Here is a 17246-nt window from a genome sequence, read left to right as displayed (position 1 = left end):
CACCCGCACTCACCTGCGTACTCCTGGGGCAGCATCGGCCTGTCCACGACCTTCCGGAAAGCCTCCACCCAGGCCCGCTGCTCCATCTCTGTCTCACAGGCCAGCAGGAACCTGCGCTCTGGCGTGACGATGGTGATGCCGTGGGGCCAGTGGTGGCCCTGGGTGGACGGCGGTAGCCCGTCCAGCACCGTGTAGCCGCTCTCCCTGCTGCCAATGAAGACTTCCCCGCGAGCAAAGGCATCCTGTGGGCGGAGGCCAGGCAGCCCCTAGGCAAGTGGGCAGCTGTGCTCCTAGTGGGGGAAGCCCAGACCCATCCCCACTGCCTGCAGCCAGCAGACAATAGCTGGTCTCCATGTTGTAGGAGCGGAAATGTCCACCTAGCTGATCTGGGCTGAGACCCTCCCTGACCCCCTTACCAGAGGGTCTTTGAAGTACATGAGCCTCCGGTCATCCATGGTGAACCAGCGCTTCCGGAAGCCTTCTGTTTGCTGTGGGTCAGAGAGTGCCGGGGTCCCGCCGGTCAGCCTGAGGCAGGGCACCCCCACATGCGTTCACTCATCCTTCGCTCATTTGTGCTTTCTGTGGGCGGTGCCGCGTCCTGCTCTGCCAGGGAGCTGCACCCAGGGCCTGTTGCTATTCCTCCCAGGTACGTGCCCTCCCCTCCCCCACCACACCAGTTCCTCCTCCTTACCGGTCTCCTGTCCTTAGAGCCCATCTGGGTTGTGAGGCTACCATGTGTACACCTCCACGAGGCAGGGAAGGGGCCGAGTTTGCCCTTCTAGGGACCGATGGAAGGGGGCAAAGGCACGAGGCAGGCTCGGCCCGACCTAAAGCCCCACAGTCCTGGGTCCACAGGGCCCCCGCTTACAGAAGGTTGTGGGGTCCAGGGCCATCCACACCAAAGTGATGTGTTCAAAGTCCTTGCCTGGAGCTGTTGCTGGCACTCTGACCCTCCACGGCCACCCTAGCCCTGGGTAGCTGAGACCCTGATCTCCGAGGGGCTCGGGCCAGCCGGTCAGACCCACCTTGGGCCCCGTTTTCTCCATGTAGCCTTCCTTCAGGTAGTTCCGGGAGAGCTTCGGTACCAACTAGGGCAGAAGACAGGCTCAGGCCTGGGCCCTCCCAGTCACTCTCCCCCAGTGTGTCCCCAGCACCCTCCCCCCCCGGCTCGCTGCTGCTGAGCTGACATGCCCCAGAAAAAAGGAGGGGGTACGTGGAGGCCCTTGGCCAGCCCCCCAGCCCCCAGCGGATACAAGCCACCAGCACTCACGTCGGCATCACTGGCCCCGGGGAAGGCCACCTGCAGGTAGTGGAAGCGGGCGGCTCGGAGCGCGTTGAACCAGTCCACGATCTCCTGCGGGTCAGAGCGGGTGTTGGCCCTGAGCGCTGCCCCCTGCGTGCCAGCCGAGGGCAGCCATGAACACAGGTGGGAGGCAGACCTGCTGGGGGATGGCCCTGGGCCAGCCTGGGTGGACAGCGATGGCTCCACACAGGGGCCAGGCCATGCTGGGGCCAACCGGCTCGGGATGGGCAGGGGACAAACGGGGGGAGACTGATGTCCAAGCCAGCCGGCCCCAGGCCCTGATGCAGCTTCAGGTATGGGGTGGTTCTTCTCTCCAGTGGGGCTATTTTTACAAACCAAAGATGTTGCCCAGAGCAAGGCTCATCTATTCTTAAATCCACCCAGAACTGCTGCCTCCCATCTCCAAAGGAAAGAGGAGGAGAGCTGCTCTGTGTGAGCCAAACCCCTTGCTGGATGGGGTGCACCCGCAGCCCCTCCCTTTCCCGCTGCCGTGCAGAGCCCCCAGCTGACCAGAGGCTAGAGTCAGCCCCACTTGGGTGAGCCCAATCCCTCCTTCCCCTGCCAACACCTGGCCATTGCCGGCCACCCAGCACCCGCACGCCTCTAGGGCTCCGGAGCCCACTCCTGCTCACGGGGTCATCCCACACCAGACCATAGTGGAAATGATGCCTCCTCCGCCACCCCCACCAGCTGCGCGCCCCCCGACCCCCGGGAGCTGGCCACACCTCACCAGCCCTGCCCTGCAGTGTGCCCCCATTGCTGTCTTCCCCACCTAGTGCACAGGGTTCCCAATCCGGGCTAGGACGTACACTCTGGGCCCTGCCCACAGCCCTCTTCACCCATGGTACATCCAACCGCATTCTGGTCATCAGTGAACTCTCCAGTCCCTTTCCTGGGCTTAGGAGGCATCATCTCCTGCCTGCTCCCCAGCATGGGACTCCCTCCAATCATTGAAACTGCAGCAGCTGGACAGCTCAGTGAAAGTTCCACTTCGGCCGTGACAACTTCCCGGCAAACCACTGCCCCTCCAATAAAGACACAGTCCACAGCCCAGCTACATGCCCTACGGGCTCTCCCCAGCCCAAAGGCCCTTCCTTTTTTGCCAGCCTCAGCCTTGTCAGCTGCTCAGGTCTGTCATGTTCCATCTGGCCACAGGGCCTCTGCACATGCCATCCCAATACCTGCCATCACCCTTGGGTTGTGATCCGCCCCCCCATTATGCACAGTCACTGTTCCCAGCCCTCAGTACAAGTAGGACTCTCTGACTCCTGCCTGTCTCTACTGGCGAACTGTGCAGTCACTCACAGAGGGCAGAGCCATGGCAAACGGGCTTACCTGTATCTAGGCACGGGGCCCAGCCCAGGCAGGTGCCATACCACAACCCTCTAACATTAGTGGGGGAGGCTGCTGGGCACGCACAGCAGCAGAGTATCATGCCCCACACAGAGAAGGACCCTGGGCTCGGGGTCCCAAAGATGACGAGGGTGGAGGCTTCTAGATAAAGCTGAAGATTGGCACATGTGCCTTCAGCCATGTCTCACCTAAAAGCTGTTAATACCACATATAATCTTCCAAAACCAGGTCAGAAAGAAATAGAAAATCTGGACATACCGATTACTAGCAACGAAATGAAATCTGTAACCAAAAAACTGAAAACACACAAAAGTCTAGGACCGGATGGCTTCACCAATGAATTTTACCAAACACTTAAAGAGCGAATAGCTATTCTCAAACCATAGCAAAAAAAAATAGAAGGAAAGATTCCAGATTCATTCTGTGAGGCCAGTGTTACCCTGATAGCAAACCAGACGCACAGTGAAAAAAAGAGCAACAGGTCCGTACCCCGATGAACACAGATGCAGAGACCCTCAGCAGCTTCTAGCAAACCCAATCCAGCAAGACACTGAAAGGGCTGCTCACCCCAAGTAGGTTTCTTCAGGGATCCAAGGATGGCTCAGTATTTGCCAGCCAATCTGCGAGATCGGTCGCCTCAACACACACTTAAAAACCATAGACCATCTCAACAGGTGCAGAAAAAGCAAAGGAAAGAATTTGACAAAGTACAACACCTCTTCACAATGAAACCAAAGGGGTTAGACGGACAAGTGTCCACATGAGAGGCCTCCCGCTGCCCTCGCGTGCTGTAGGGAAGAGCAGCGCTTTTCCCCTACGACCAGGAACAGGGATGACAGGAGGGACAGTAGTAACTGGAAGCTCTGTGGAGAAATGAGCTCAGGGAAGTTTTGTGACCACTTTGCGTTCTCTACCTTTCTTTATACCTACCTTGCATGACTTAAAAGACTAAGACTTTGGGGGCACCTGGGTGGCTCAGTTAAGTGTGTGCCTTTGGCTCAGGTCACGATCTGGGATCGAGTTCCCATGTTGGGCTCCCTGCCAAAGAAGAGGCACGTTTCCCCCTCTCTACCCCGCTCATGCTGTCCCTTTCTCTTGCTCTCAAGATCTTTAAAAAAATAGACTAGCACTTCTAAGGAAAAAAGTAAGCAGGAATTAAAAGCTACTATTACTGTTAATTGTTTGTAATTGCAAATCTTTCTTTATACCTACCTTAGGAAATCCTGCATTTAACAGAATGACTCTGTCTTGGGGCAACAGCGTGTACAGATGAAACACTGTGACACCGACAACCAAAAGGGGGTTGTGCAGACAGCTGTGCAGGGACAGGGTTTCTGCACGTTACTGAAGTTAAACTACTATAAATTCGATTTAGAAGATTATAAATTTAGGATGTTAAATGTAATCCCCACGGCGACCAGGAAGAAAAGAGCTACAGAAGATACACAAAAGGAAATCAGAAGGGAATTCAAACATTGCACATAAACTAAACACAGAAGACGACAGGAATCCAACAAACAAGGGAGAAAAAGCTGCCGGCCACACGTACACAGGGCACAAGACAGAAGATGATCAGTGAATCGGCAAACCTTGAGCTGGAGGGACTAAGAAATTGACTCAAGTCACGACAATCGGACACAAGGCTGGGGATGCTGCTACCAGAAATAAAAAGGTCTAGGAGAGCATGCCGTGAACAGCCGTACACCAACAACAGGGTCACCTCGGTGAAGTGGACACGTTCCTGGAAACAGAAAACCCACCAGGACCAAATCACAAAGAAGTGACCATCTAAGTGGGCCCCTGAACCAGTAAGGAGACTGGATCCATCATCAAAACTTCCCAACAAAGAACAGCCACGCCCTGACGGCTTTCCTGGTGAGTTCTACTAAACCCTTAGTGACCAACACTGTCCTTCCCAAACTTTTCCAAAACAATCGATGGGGAGGGAGCACTTCCTAACTCACCCCGTTATGGTGTTGGTATTGTGCCCAGCATAGCCTGAAGACCAACACGACACAAATACAAAAGACCGCACGGACCAGTATCCCTTGTGAACACTGATGCGAAAATCCTCCACAAGATACAAACAGAATTCAGCAGCATATGAGGGACTAGATACCATGACCAAGTGAGATTTAGTCCTAAAATTCAAGGGATTCTCCACATGAAACTGAAGAAGGCAGTACACCACATGAACAGAATGAAGGAAAAACGGACCTCACGATCATCTTAGTTGATAAAATATTTGACAAAACGCACATGGAATATCTGGGAACCCAAGTAGCCAAGTAATCCTAAAAGAACAAAACGGGAAGAACTTTTAACAAAGTCACAGTAGAGCGTGACTATGGCACCGGCATAAAGACAGACATGGGCCAGCGGAGTAGAAGAGAGCGCCCAGAAATCGGTCTCATTTGTTGAGAAAGTGCATCAACACGAACTAGGAAAGGACAGTCTTTGCAGCGGCGCTGGGAAACCTGGATATCCACGGGCAAAAAAATGAAGTTGGACTCTTAACCTCACATCACGTATTAAAAAAACTGTGGAGGGGGCGCCTGGATGGCTCAGGTCATGACCTCTGGGTCCTGGGATCGAGCCCCAAGTCTGGCTTCCTGCTCAGCAGGGAGTCTGCTTCTCCCTTTCCCCCTCCCAACACCCCTCCCCACCCTTGTGCTCTCTCTCTTTCGCTCAAATAAATAAAATCTTTGATAAATTTAACTCAGTGGATCAAGGTCCTAAACATAGAACCCAAACCATAGAAATCTTAGAAGAAAACGAGGCAAGAGATTCATGACGTCAGATATGGCAAGGATTTTGTTGGTCTGATACCACAGGCATAGGTGACAAAAGAAAAAGACAAATTGGACTTCATGAAAAATAAAAAAATTTGTGCTTCAGGGGACACTATCCACAGAGTGAAATGCAAGCCCCAGTTTGGGAGAAAACGTTTTCAGGGCACAGATCTGATACAGGCCTAATATCCAGAAAACAGAAGCCCTACAGCTCGACGCCAGAAGCGAACAACGGAAATCCAAACTGGGCCAAACGGGACCCGGACAAACCCTGCTCTGGAGATGAGCAGACGGCCGAGCGGGTCGTGCAGGGGGTGCTCACGTCTCATCAGGGAAGCGCAGATGAAAGCAGTTCACACCATGGTGGCTGCCCGAAGCCGGAAACGGGGGTTGGAGGACGTGGAAACACGAGAGCCGTCATGGACTGCAGTGGGGAGGGTCCTCCAAATATTAAACCATCACCGGGGCGCCTGGGGGGCTCAGTGGGTTAAAGCCTCTGCCTTCAGCTCAGGTCATGATCCCAGGGTTCTGGGATCGAGCCCTGCATCGGGCTCCATGTTCAGCGGGGAGCCTGCTTCCCCCTCTCTCTCTGCCTGCCTCTCTGCCTACTTGTGATCTCTGTCAAATAAATAAATAAAATCTTAAATTAAAAAAAAAATTTAAAAAAAATCGCCAAGTGATCCCACAATTTCATCTTTGGCCACATAATCACAGGAATTGAACGTAGGGGCTCAGAGGTGTCATAGCCCAAGTTCATAGCAGCAGCCTTCAGGAAACCACCAGGTGGGAGCAGGCCCTCTCTCTGTCAGGGGAGCAGCCAGCAGACTCTGTTCTGCGTGCACACGACAGATCGCTCAGCCTCAGAGCAGCCAGACCCCTGCCCTGTGGGGACGAGCCCCGAGGACCCCAGCCAGACCGGACACACCCGGGGGCCCCAAGCATACGAGGACCCGGAGTCGTCAGGCTGACAGACACAAAGAGTGGACGGCGGGGCCTGGGCTGGGGGAGCAGGCAGGGATCCGTGCGTCACGGGGACAGGATAGAACATTCTGGAGCTGGTGGGGGAACAGCTACAGGATGAATGTGCCCAGACCCATAATGCTTGAACGTCATGACGATGAGTTTTAGGTTATTTGTACACATGAAGAAAGACTGCCAGACCCTGTCTCTAAAATGTCGCAGACACATTTTGCCCTTTAACCCACGGGCCGTGTTGCGGAGGTAAAAATGGAAAACTGAGTGATAAGGAGGAGGGGCCTCCCGTGCCGAATAGATCTGGCGGGGTTGGCGGGGGGACTCCTGGCCCCCTTGCCCTGCAGAGCATCTGGGAGAGAGGCGGGTGTGTCGGCCACAGAGCAGGACACAGCACACGTGGCCCCAGCCTGTTGCCTTCTCCCCCGTGGGCTCCAAGTCCGCTCCCCGGCAGAGGAGGGCAGGGTGGGGCGCTCCAGCTTCCTGCCCCCACCAACCAGCCCAGGCACCCACCTTCCCGTCCTCGTGGTAGACAAAGATGTTACGGGTACTGTTGTCCTTCAGGTAGGTGACCTGCAAGCCGTGGGGGTGGCCGATCTTGGCAGGCTGGAAGGTGGCGTTCAGATGCTCGATCTTCATGATAGCCTTAGGCTCCTTGGCCTGGAAGCAAGGCCGTGCCTGAGCCCCAGGTGGGCCTGTGGGTGCCGGCAGTGCTGTGTGGCTTTGGGGAAGTTACTTACCGTCTCTGGGCCTGGCTTCCTGATCTGTAGGTCTAGGGTAACAGCATCGCCCTCCCCAGGGACGAGGAAGGGGGATGTTCAACTCCTAGACAGACTGCTCCTCTCCCCTTCGGCACACCACTCCTCTGTCTGGTGTGGCCCCCCACCCCGCTCCTGTCCTGCCAGCCCGGCTCTCCTCTCCACCCAGGGAGCTGGCAGACTGTCCTGCGGATGCCTTCTGCCTCTGTCACTGGGGATGTCCTGACCTGGAGCTGGTCTGTGTGGGGCAGGGCCTGGCCAGTCACAGGGCCTTCGGAGCCCACCTGCCCTTTCCTCCTCACTGCCTGGATGACCCTCTCAGGCCCGGGAGTCCCAGCATTACCAAACCAAACCCGGCCCCAGGGAGCAACTGTGGCCAAGGGGTGGACAGACGGGTCCCCATGGGAGGGGGCAGCCACTCCAGGCCAGGCACTGCTTGAGGGCAGTTGGGGACAACATTCAGCCACTCAGGCTCTGTGCTGCGCTCACATCATTTCTGTTGAAATACTTCAGCGAGCCTTCCCGTTCCGTCAGCACAAACTTCCGGCTTAAAAACTGCCCGTTGTCCCGGCCCCGCTTCCAGAGAAAGCCTTCTCGGTATCCTGCGGAGAGACCGGGCGTGGGTCAGAGTGGACCAGAGTGGAGGCTGTTGTCCTGACCCACACAGAGGGTGTGGGCAGGAGGGCTCCAGCCAGCTGGCCAGACTGCTGGCCCGGAGACCCGTCGGCCTCAGGGCTGCGAAGCCTGGCGGGCGCAGGCCCGACGCATTCACGGCGCTAGGACCCGAGGCCACCTCTGCTCCAACAGCTGCCCCCCACCGCTCGGGGTGTCTTCCTTCTTTCTGGAGGCGTAACAAATACGGGTTCTGGAGACGTAACAAATACGGGACGCGGTGCGGTGTGCTCTGCCCTGTGTGCAGGCCCACAGCGAACGTGTGAGGTGCACCTGTGTGGCCAGCCAGGGTGGGTGCGGAGCAGACTAAGGTGCCCACAGCCAAGTCCTCAGGACAGCACAGGGACAGGATTCACATATGGGTCTGGGGACAGGCAAGCGTCCTGCACTGTCTGGGGGTAGGGGGCCAAGGTCATCACAGGGGTCCTCGCACTTGGGAGGGGGAAGGAGAAGGAAGCATGGAAACCAGAGGTGTGGGGAGCAGCCGGCTCTGCCTAGCCCGTGACTCTGTGGGGCTCTGAGCTCAGATGCACCAGTCAGGCTGCGGGTTGGAGGCACGAGCCCTGTGGCCTGCTGTCTACAGCCGTCAGAGGGATTACTGCTGCCGTGCCACCATGACTTCCTCCCATCACGCTCCTGTCGGTGACGCCCATTCCAGTACCTTGTGCCCAAAGAGCTTGACCTGTGTGTCCCCACACTGTCCCTCCACAGGGCTGGGGTGGGAGAGGCGGCTGCCGCACTCCAAGCTCAACCGTGCCCGCCGGGACCAAAGCTCTGCAGACACCCACATTCCTTGGGTGTGTTCCTCGGGGCCTCGCAGGTCACAGGGGGGGTCTGTGGTTCCCATACAGACCACCCAGCAGTCATACCTGGGTTTCAGGGCGCCCCCCACCCCGGGGAACCCATCCAACCATCACAGGGGCTCCCAGCGCTGTGCGGCGCTCACCGAGGCCAGCCCACAATGGGAGGAGGCGGCTAGACCCGATGGGCGGTCCGTGCTGGTGCAGGCTGTGCAGCCCGGGGCAGTGAGGCCAGACCCTGACAGCCGCAGCCAGCTCACGTGCCCGACGCCCCCTCGAGGCCCTGATCCATGCCCCCCGCCTGCAGTCCTGGCAGCGCCCCCCCGACACCACAGACACAAGGAGCTATTTTCTCGGTTCCTGAGACATGCGGCCATAAAAAGGCGGCAGCCTGGCATCGGGGAGGGGGCAGCTGGTGCCTCTCAGTCTGTCGTGGGACGGCACCAGATGGGGCCTGTCCCCTCCCAACCCAGAGGAGCCTGGACCCCTGGGCCCCCTGCGTACAGCAGCAGCAGCAGGCACAGCCCCACTGTGTGCGCACAGGGAGCAGGGCCACCACCGGGTCCCCAGGCCCACATGGGGCCTACCCTGAACGAGCACATGAGCAGTCTACCCAGGCTGAAGCCCAAGTCCACTGGCCTGCAGGTTGGCCTCGCCATGGACACAAGGGAGCACTTACGGGCAGCTTCTGCACAGCGGCCGGAGCCCTGACACCTGCAAGGAGGGGCCCGCCAGCACCTCTGAACGGTGCCCAGGGCAAGGCCCTGGCCAAGCACGTGAGCCCCGGTGGCCCCAGAAGAACTTCCAAGTCGGCATCCTCCTTGTACAGGAGGGGAAACTGAGGCACAGAGCTGCGAGGTCCTGGTCCAAGGTCACCTTGCTAGCCAGCACTGACCTTCGGCACTGGCTGGGACTCCTGGCCCACAGGCCCCCTTGCCCAGCCACCCCCACCCCAGCGGCCGCCCGCCTTGCCTGCCAGGCCCAGCAGGTGGCAGCAGCATCTCAGGCCCTGACAGGCAGTGGGCCAGCGGTGGGGACACAGCACAGCCGGCCACCCCACACTCCCACTGGCAAAGGCTGGGCTGGAAGCCGCGGGTGGAGGGAAATGCTGGCCCCAAGTCTGTCTGGCTCCTGGGCCGTGTGCTGCCCGCCAGCCAGCCGCCAGGAGGCCTAATTTCAGGCACCGCGACAGTGGCAGCAATATTTTCAGAAAGGCGCTGGCCAGGGTCCCTGACTTGGCCCCATCCAAGGGACGCCCGTTTGGTCCTCCGCCCGAGCCAGCGGCCTGCCTGTCACACCAGGGGGCCCCTGTGGATTCTAGGGCTCCATGCTGTCATTTACATAGCCTCAGGGTCTTCGTGCTGCCCCCATCCCGCACGCCCCTGCCGACTGCACCCCTGCCAGAGGGGTCTCTCCCAGCAGCCTACACTGGACAGGACCCAGCGGTGCCTCCTGACACGTAGGCCTGCAGCTGGGCCATTTCCTTTCCTCCCGAAGGAACGGCCAGTCCGGGGCAGAGGTCAGATGCTTCACTCCGCACTCGCGGAGCACCTACGGTGTGCCACGCCTGCTACATGCTGGGCCCTACCACAAGCCAGCACCCACCGCATGCCAGGCCCACCTGCTTGGGAGCTGGGAGGGCCGCCCTGCTCCCTGGGGCCTCCCTGGCTGCCTCCTCCTGGAAGCCCGTCTGAGGAGCACCTGGAGGAAGCACAAGGAACCTCAGCACCGCCCGTGGGGACCAGAAACCACTGTTCCCCCAGAAATGGCCAAACCCTGCCACGAAACAGCCCGCCCCAGGTACAGGCACACACACAGGCACGGGGCTCCCTTCACCGGGAGGCCCTGGAGGACAATGGGGTGGCTCCAAGACCCCATCTCAATCAACGAGGAACTGCCACGTGCTTCACACACGACCCAGAAACCCACGTTCACGTGGAAGCCTGTGTCCCGAGTGGCCTCGAACCGGACGCGACCCACAGTCTCCAGCTGCGGACCTCATCCACAATGCAACCCTCCGACCCCGCATGGAGCCACGGGGTCGGCACAGCTGGCTCCATGGAACAGCACCAGCAGAGGCAGGACTCAGGCACGGAGCCGCTCAGAGGCTGCGGCAGCTGACAACACCTGCCTTGGTCACGGCTCGCACACCCATCCCCCACACGTGGGACAGAGCTCATACGTGGCCTGTCCCTTACGTGAACAAGTTATACACTGATCTCTTCACTGGAGCAGGGACACGTGGCCTTGCTCTGCGGGGCAGGAGGGCTCCCTGGGTGGCTCACACCACGGGTCACCCTCCCAGGGCAAGAGACGGGCCCCCATGCGATGCGGCTTCTGCCAGGGGATGCCGGGTTGAAAGGTGTCCTCTGGGCGTAGAGCCAGGACCTGGGGAGACACCAGGGAAACTGAGGCCCACCTTGATCACCTCCCCAGAAGCACCAGGACCTAGTTTCAGGCCTATAGGTTCTGTTCCCTGAGAGGCTGACAGAGGGGCCCAGCATGGGCCAAGTCCATGTGCCCCAAACCCGGTCCCCACGCAGAAGACACTGCCAGGAAGTGGCCAACAGCAAATCCAGTGGGGGAGGGCGGGGAAGCACATCTGGCTGAACCCCACAGCACCTTCCCTTGACGAGACCTGCCCCAGCCGCCCGAGGGACGCCTCAGGGACACTGGGCACCCCACAACTGACATCAGTGCTTCCGACGACGACCCCAAAGGGGAAACTGAGGCACGGGGGGGCGGGCTCTGTCCCTCAGAGAGCCCTGGCCCCGCAGCCCTCTGAGGCTCTCTGCCCACCCCCACCCCGGAGACACTCAGGACAAAGGCAGGGCAGGGAGGCAGCTCTGGGACCAGCCGGGCTTTGCACAGACAGGAGGCAGCGGGAGGGGGTCCGAAACCTCGGCAGGAAATGCTGTGTCTGTTGGTGACTGGGGGCGGCCCAGGCGGCCTGGCCCTCGGGACAACAGGGGGCATTGTCTGGTCTGTGAAAGGCCGCCACTGAGGCTGTGGATCAAGGCGGGGCAGTGTGGGGAGGGAGCCAGGAGCAGCTGTCTCCAGGGTCACCCCTTGAGCTGGGCCAGGGCGGGGGGAGGGGGCCCTCCTCTCCACACACCCGCGACCTTGGCCGAGGGCGGGGTGCACCAGGCTGGTGCCCCCTGGAGCCCCGGGCCCTGCAGCCTCCCCATGGCCCTCACTCCCTGGCACCAGCTGATGCCTGCCCTGTCGGCGCTCTGATGCGCACGACCTGAGAGGAGCCACGGCAGGGCCCCAAGCCGGGCGGTCACCCCGGATGACACTACTATCCCCACTCCCATCTGCCCCACGATGCCTCTGAGCACACACGCCGGCCGCTTCTCAACCTTGATGCCCCTGAGGACTGCTGGTCAGTCACTCTGCCCAGCGTTCCTCCGGTGGGGTCTGTGTGGCGTCTCAAGGCCAAGGCGAGACTGTGCGTCTTGGGCAGGAACGCTACAGTCCGGGCACCGGCGCCCCGTCCACACCAGGGGAGGCGGGTCCGGCAGCTCTTGGCCAGCCGGGCCCTTTCCTCCAGCCCAGGGCACGTCCAGGGGAAGATGCTTCCAGATGAGCATGTTCCGCGCCAGCCCCCCCACAGCTTCCTTGGACTTTGGTGCCTGGCGCGGTCCGGACCACACCTGCCCCACTGGGGCCTTCGCCCGCTGATGGCCCCGCTCCCCCCATTTCTTCCTTGGACTGTGGACCTCCCTCTCCTGTCAGAAGGGCTGAGCCCTCCTCCCTCCCTGGCCCACGCCTGCCACGGGCAGAGCTCACAGCCTTTCCTCTGTGACCCGTCTTGTTGCCCTCGCATCCAGCTCTGGTGCCTGGAGCCCTTGCTCCTGGGAGGCCCAGCGGGACAAGCTGTGGGTGGCATAGCCCACGCCCACCATGCCCCCTGCAGGTCCCCGAAGCCTCTCCAAGCCATGGGCCTCACAGGGCTCCCAGGGCAGGGGCCATTCCTGAGGCCGTCTCCCTTCCTCCTCGTGGGAGGGGCGGGCCTACTTGTGGGGCCAGGTGGGCATGTCCTGCCCCGGCCTGGGACAGGGCTCTGACGGTAGCAAGTGCCCACAGGAATCCCCTGGTGCTTCTCCCACGGCTGGGTTGCGGGGGAGCCCGCAAAGAGGCACCGCAGGGTCAGGGAGCCTCGGGGGTTTCCTGCTCCTCCCCTCCGCCGGACTGGGGCTGGCGGCAGGGAACTCCGTGGGGCTGGGGGCCTGCCCCCTTCCACGCCTGGGCTGCACAGGCTTTGGGTCTAGACACACCTGGCCAGGCCTCAGAGGCTGTGGGGTGTGGGGCCCTGGGAGGGCACATGGGGGGCACCAGGGAGGCTTCTGCCATGAGCAGCCGTTTGGAGCCAGCGGGGCACCTCCCCATAGGATGGTGGCTTGCTGCAGACCTGGGTGGTTAGCAGGTGGGATGGAGCCCCGGAGGGCTGGAGGGGCTGACAGAAAAGCCACGACTCCGAGCCCCTGGCTCAGGGCCTATCACCATGTCCCTCCTGCAGTCCCCTCTGTCCCCAGCCTGACGTCTCACCGCTGCCCGAGAGGAACAGTAGCTGATGGCACCAGGAGCTTAGAGAAATGCCTTCTACTGGGAGACCCAGGACAGTGAGGCAGGAAGGACCCCAGCTAGTCATGGGGTCAGTACCACCTCCAGAGCTCCGGAGGCAGGAGGCTGAGGGGGACACCTGGCCCTGATAGGCCCTCGCACCTGGAACGGACCCAATCATGCAGGGGAGAGGTCTGTCGGTGCTGCTGCCCTGTGTGCACCCCCCACTTCTGGAACCCAGACCCTGCTTCTTCCCGAGAGGGCAGCTCCAGGACCCAGAGGCAGGCCTACATCACACCTCCCAGCCTCCATGACTGGACCCCATGGCGCGCCCACTCCGTACCACCTGGGCCCAGGCCCTCCCACCAGCTTCTGCTCCCCCTGCACACAGCCCAGCACAGGGCCACCTCCCCAACCAGCCAGGGTGCCCAGTGCAGCCCTGCCATCCCCATGGCACCTGCCCCGTCTGAGCTGGGCTGCTGAGGGCTGTGGGACCTGAGCACCAGGCCACCCAGCTTGGTGTCAGAAGGACCAGACATGGGCCCAGACCAATTAGCCCATCCTCCAGATTTGAAATGAGTCTGGCAGTACCAGGACCAGGGAGGAGAAGTACAGAGGCCAACACAGAGGGACAGAGAGGCAGAGATATAGGGACAGACAGGGACAAAGGGACAGGGAAAGAGGAATGGAGACAGAGGAAGAGACAGGGACAGAGACAGAGAGGAACAGAGAGAGACACAGGGACAGAAACACAGACAAAGACAGGGACAGAGGAAAAGAGAGGAACAGAAATACAGAGACATAAAGAGACAGAAACAAAGACAAGGACAGAGAGATACACAGAAACAGGGACAGAAGGACAGGCAGAGACAGAGAGAGACAGAGACCCAGGGACAGACAGGCAGGGCCAGAGGGAGAGGCACAGAGACCAGGGGCACAGAGTGCCAGGCCTCACCTGCGGAGTAGGGCTCCTGCTTGTCCGGGTGGGTGAACTCTTGCCGCTCGTACTTGGCCCGGATCCACTGCTCGCGCAGGAGTCTGGGAGGAGAGAGAGCGTCATGCTGGGCTGGACCTCAGGGCTCCTGGAGGCTGCTGGTGCCCCGTGGGCGACATGCGTGTCCACCACCTCCGGAAGGGGGAGCTGAAGGGCCGCCAGCTTTCATGTTTAAAATTGTTTGCCAATCAAATAGTTTTACTACTAAAAGCTCTCCTTAAAAAAAGTCAGCCCTGGGGTGCCTGGGGGGCTCAGTCAGTTGGGCATCTGACTCGATTTCAGCTTAGGTCACGATCTCAGGGTCACAGGATGGAGGCCTGCGTGGGGCTCTAGCTCAGCAGGGAGTCTGCATGAGCTGCTCTCTCTGGCCCTCCCCCGGCTCACGTGCTAAAGTAAACAAATAAATCTTTGAAAACACATCAGCTCTAGGGGCGCCTGGGGGCTCAGTCACTGCTGTGAGCAGCTCCTGATCTCGGGGTTGGGAGTTCAAGCCCCATGTTGGGTGTAGAGACTGCTAAAAAAATTTTAAAAGTCCTAATTCACATATGAGTGAATGCAGTCACTGAAGGCGTCAAATACAGAGCTTCACAGTCCCTCCCAAGGTGGTCCCGCAATCACCCGGGAGAGTACACAGGCCCCTGCCGTGTGGGCGGGGCTGTGTGGCCGCAGGTGTGGCCTTCTGTGACCAGCTGGCTCACAGAGCTGTCATCTGCAGTTCACCCCTCGCTGTGGCACTCGCCTATCGTGCCCATGTCTTCTCGCAGCTCAGTCCCCTGCAGTCCCCGCCCCAGGCCTCCCTCAGGCTGTATCCCTCAGGTAGGATACAGTGGCTGCAGAGGAGGACCACTGTGCCCTGGCCCCCACCCCGGCCCCTCCATGGACCCCTGGGCTCCAGCTCCTCACACTCTACACCCTGTACCTTGGCAGACCCCAGGGCTCTGGCTCGGCTTCCCGTCCCTGCCGCCACCCTGACCCGGGCCACCCCCATGGTCTGCTCTCTGGAGCCACTCAGAGCCCTCCGTGGCCCCCCTGCCTTGGCTCTTCTGGTGCTGACGAGACCCTCACTGATCCCCAGCTCAGCACCACCGGCAGCCCCCGGGCCCCCATTTCCAACTCTCACAGCTGTACCAACCCCTCCCGTCCCCAGACAGCGGTCTTGGCCGTCCTTCCTACATCCCAGTCATGTCAGCTTGGCAGGCATCACGACAGAGATCGCTCAAGCCCTCAGGGGTCCTCCGGCTCTGAACCATGCACACACAGGTGTGTCTGGGACCCCAGCACGGCTCCTGTTCCCACCCAGGCAGGCACACAGAATGTAGCACACGGGCCACCTCAGGCCTCATGCGGGGCCCATGCGGCCAAATCAGGCTCTGGGGGCCCAGCTCTGTGGGCGTGCACATGGTCCTGGGGCCACTGGCAACCGGCGCTCCCAGGGGCCTCTGAAAGCCGCCTCCTGAGCCCCTCTCCTGGGATTTACCATCTCCTGGGTCCCCAGGCCCCAGGTCAGGTGCAGAACCAGGCCTTCCTCCGGGGTCCTCAGTCTCAGCCCATCTCTGAGCAGACCCTCCCTGGGTCCCAGCACCCCTCCCTCCTCTTCTGAGGACCCTCGCCATCACAGCTCTGCCACCTGAAACCCGCACGCCCTCATTCCAGGCCCTTTAATTCATCTGCAAAGACCCTGGTCCCAGATGAGGGCCCTTCATAGGTCCTGCGGTTCAGACCTGACCTGCCCATTGGGGGACACCATTCAACTCCCGAGAGGGTCTAGCTAGAGGACCCCAGGGAGGGAGCTCCCCTCCCACACCTGCTTCTTCGTAACACAGGACCCACATGCCCGGCTGCTCAGACACGTGTGCGAGCCAAGTCCTGGCATGTCGGTGGGATGCAAACAGCTAACGGCCCTTCCGTGGCTTTGTCCACACCCTGTCACACAGGGCACCCACAAGGGCCCAGGCCAGTGCCTCTGCATGGACGCCGGCCCCCGAGGCCCTGCCCGAGACTGGCACAGAGGCTCTCAGCCACAGTAGGAGGGAGCCCGGGCAGCAGCCACCAGGGGGGAGTCCCCACCCTGCTCGGCACACCGATCCCGAACCTCTCAGTCACCAGGGGCCCCAACATGGCCAGGGTGACCCCCTGAAGCCATCTGGCCCCACCTCCTCCACCAGGGAAAACCAGCATCAAAGGGGGATCCCACTCTCCACCAAGCCTCATGACAAGGGAGCCCCAGAGCCCCAGCGGACGCTGCTCTTGAACCTGAGACCCACCCTGTGCTCTTGGGAGCTTAGGGGGAACAGCCTTCACTGCCTCCCCGCCAGGGTCTTGGGGTCAGCATGGGTCCCCTGAACCCAGAGCAGCTGCGGAGCTGGGATGTGGGCTGGACAGGTAGCCTGGAGCTGGGAGGGGAGGGGGCGGCCAGCTGAGTGAGGTGACCACCGCCCCTGTGTGTAGTGGCCCCCAACCCTGCCCCGCCGTGGAGTTGCCCTGCTCTGACGCCCAGAGCCCACCTCCCACATTCACACAGCCCGCTGGGGATGCCCCCAGCGCCAGGCAGGCAGCAGATCCTTCCGTCCCCCCGACCCCCCGAAGCTGCAGCAGGACCCCTACAAAAACGTGGCTGTTTACTGGCTATGGTATCGGGTGCGGGCGTCTGACCGCCGTTCCTGACTGCCCTCCTGCCCCCGGTTCCATCAGCCTCTGAGTCCCATGCTCTAGGACACTCTGCCCAAAGTCCCAGGCCTGGGCCTTCCCTCCTGGGGAGGTCACTGCCCTTGGTGCCTCGGTCTTCCCTTCCGCAGGGTGGATAGCTCATCCCGGTAGTGTCTTTCCCTTCCTTTGTACGCGGGGAAACTGACCATATACCCTCCCCACCTGGTGAGCCCACGGCCCCGCCCGCCGCACCCCGCCCGCGCCCTCTGAACACTCCAAGGCGAACCCAGACCTATCATTTCATCTGCCGGATTTCTGAGGCCGTTATGGGTTGAACTGCATCCACCGATCTCTAAACTATGTTGGAGTCCTAACCCCCAGCCCCTTGCA

At 60.5% G+C, this 17246-nt stretch overlaps 1 protein-coding gene across 1 annotated transcript in view; it reads right to left on the bottom strand.

Annotated features, from left to right (window-relative positions):
- ADAP1 (ArfGAP with dual PH domains 1) overlaps positions 1 to 17246 on the bottom strand; it is a 51183-nt gene that overhangs the window by 2744 nt on the left and 31193 nt on the right. Inside the window, exons 4-10 of the mRNA XM_047712819.1 lie at positions 14172 to 14254; positions 7668 to 7780; positions 6934 to 7080; positions 1271 to 1354; positions 1026 to 1088; positions 417 to 488; positions 14 to 242 (exon numbers count right to left, since the gene is read on the bottom strand). Coding sequence (XP_047568775.1) covers positions 14 to 242; positions 417 to 488; positions 1026 to 1088; positions 1271 to 1354; positions 6934 to 7080; positions 7668 to 7780; positions 14172 to 14254 — 791 coding nt within the window. The remainder of the gene's footprint in view (positions 1 to 13; positions 243 to 416; positions 489 to 1025; positions 1089 to 1270; positions 1355 to 6933; positions 7081 to 7667; positions 7781 to 14171; positions 14255 to 17246) is intronic.

This window comes from Lutra lutra, chromosome 18 (genome assembly GCF_902655055.1).
Source record: "Lutra lutra chromosome 18, mLutLut1.2, whole genome shotgun sequence".
Classification (NCBI taxonomy): Eukaryota; Metazoa; Chordata; class Mammalia; order Carnivora; family Mustelidae; genus Lutra; species Lutra lutra.
This window is presented reverse-complemented; position numbering and strand designations above follow the sequence as displayed.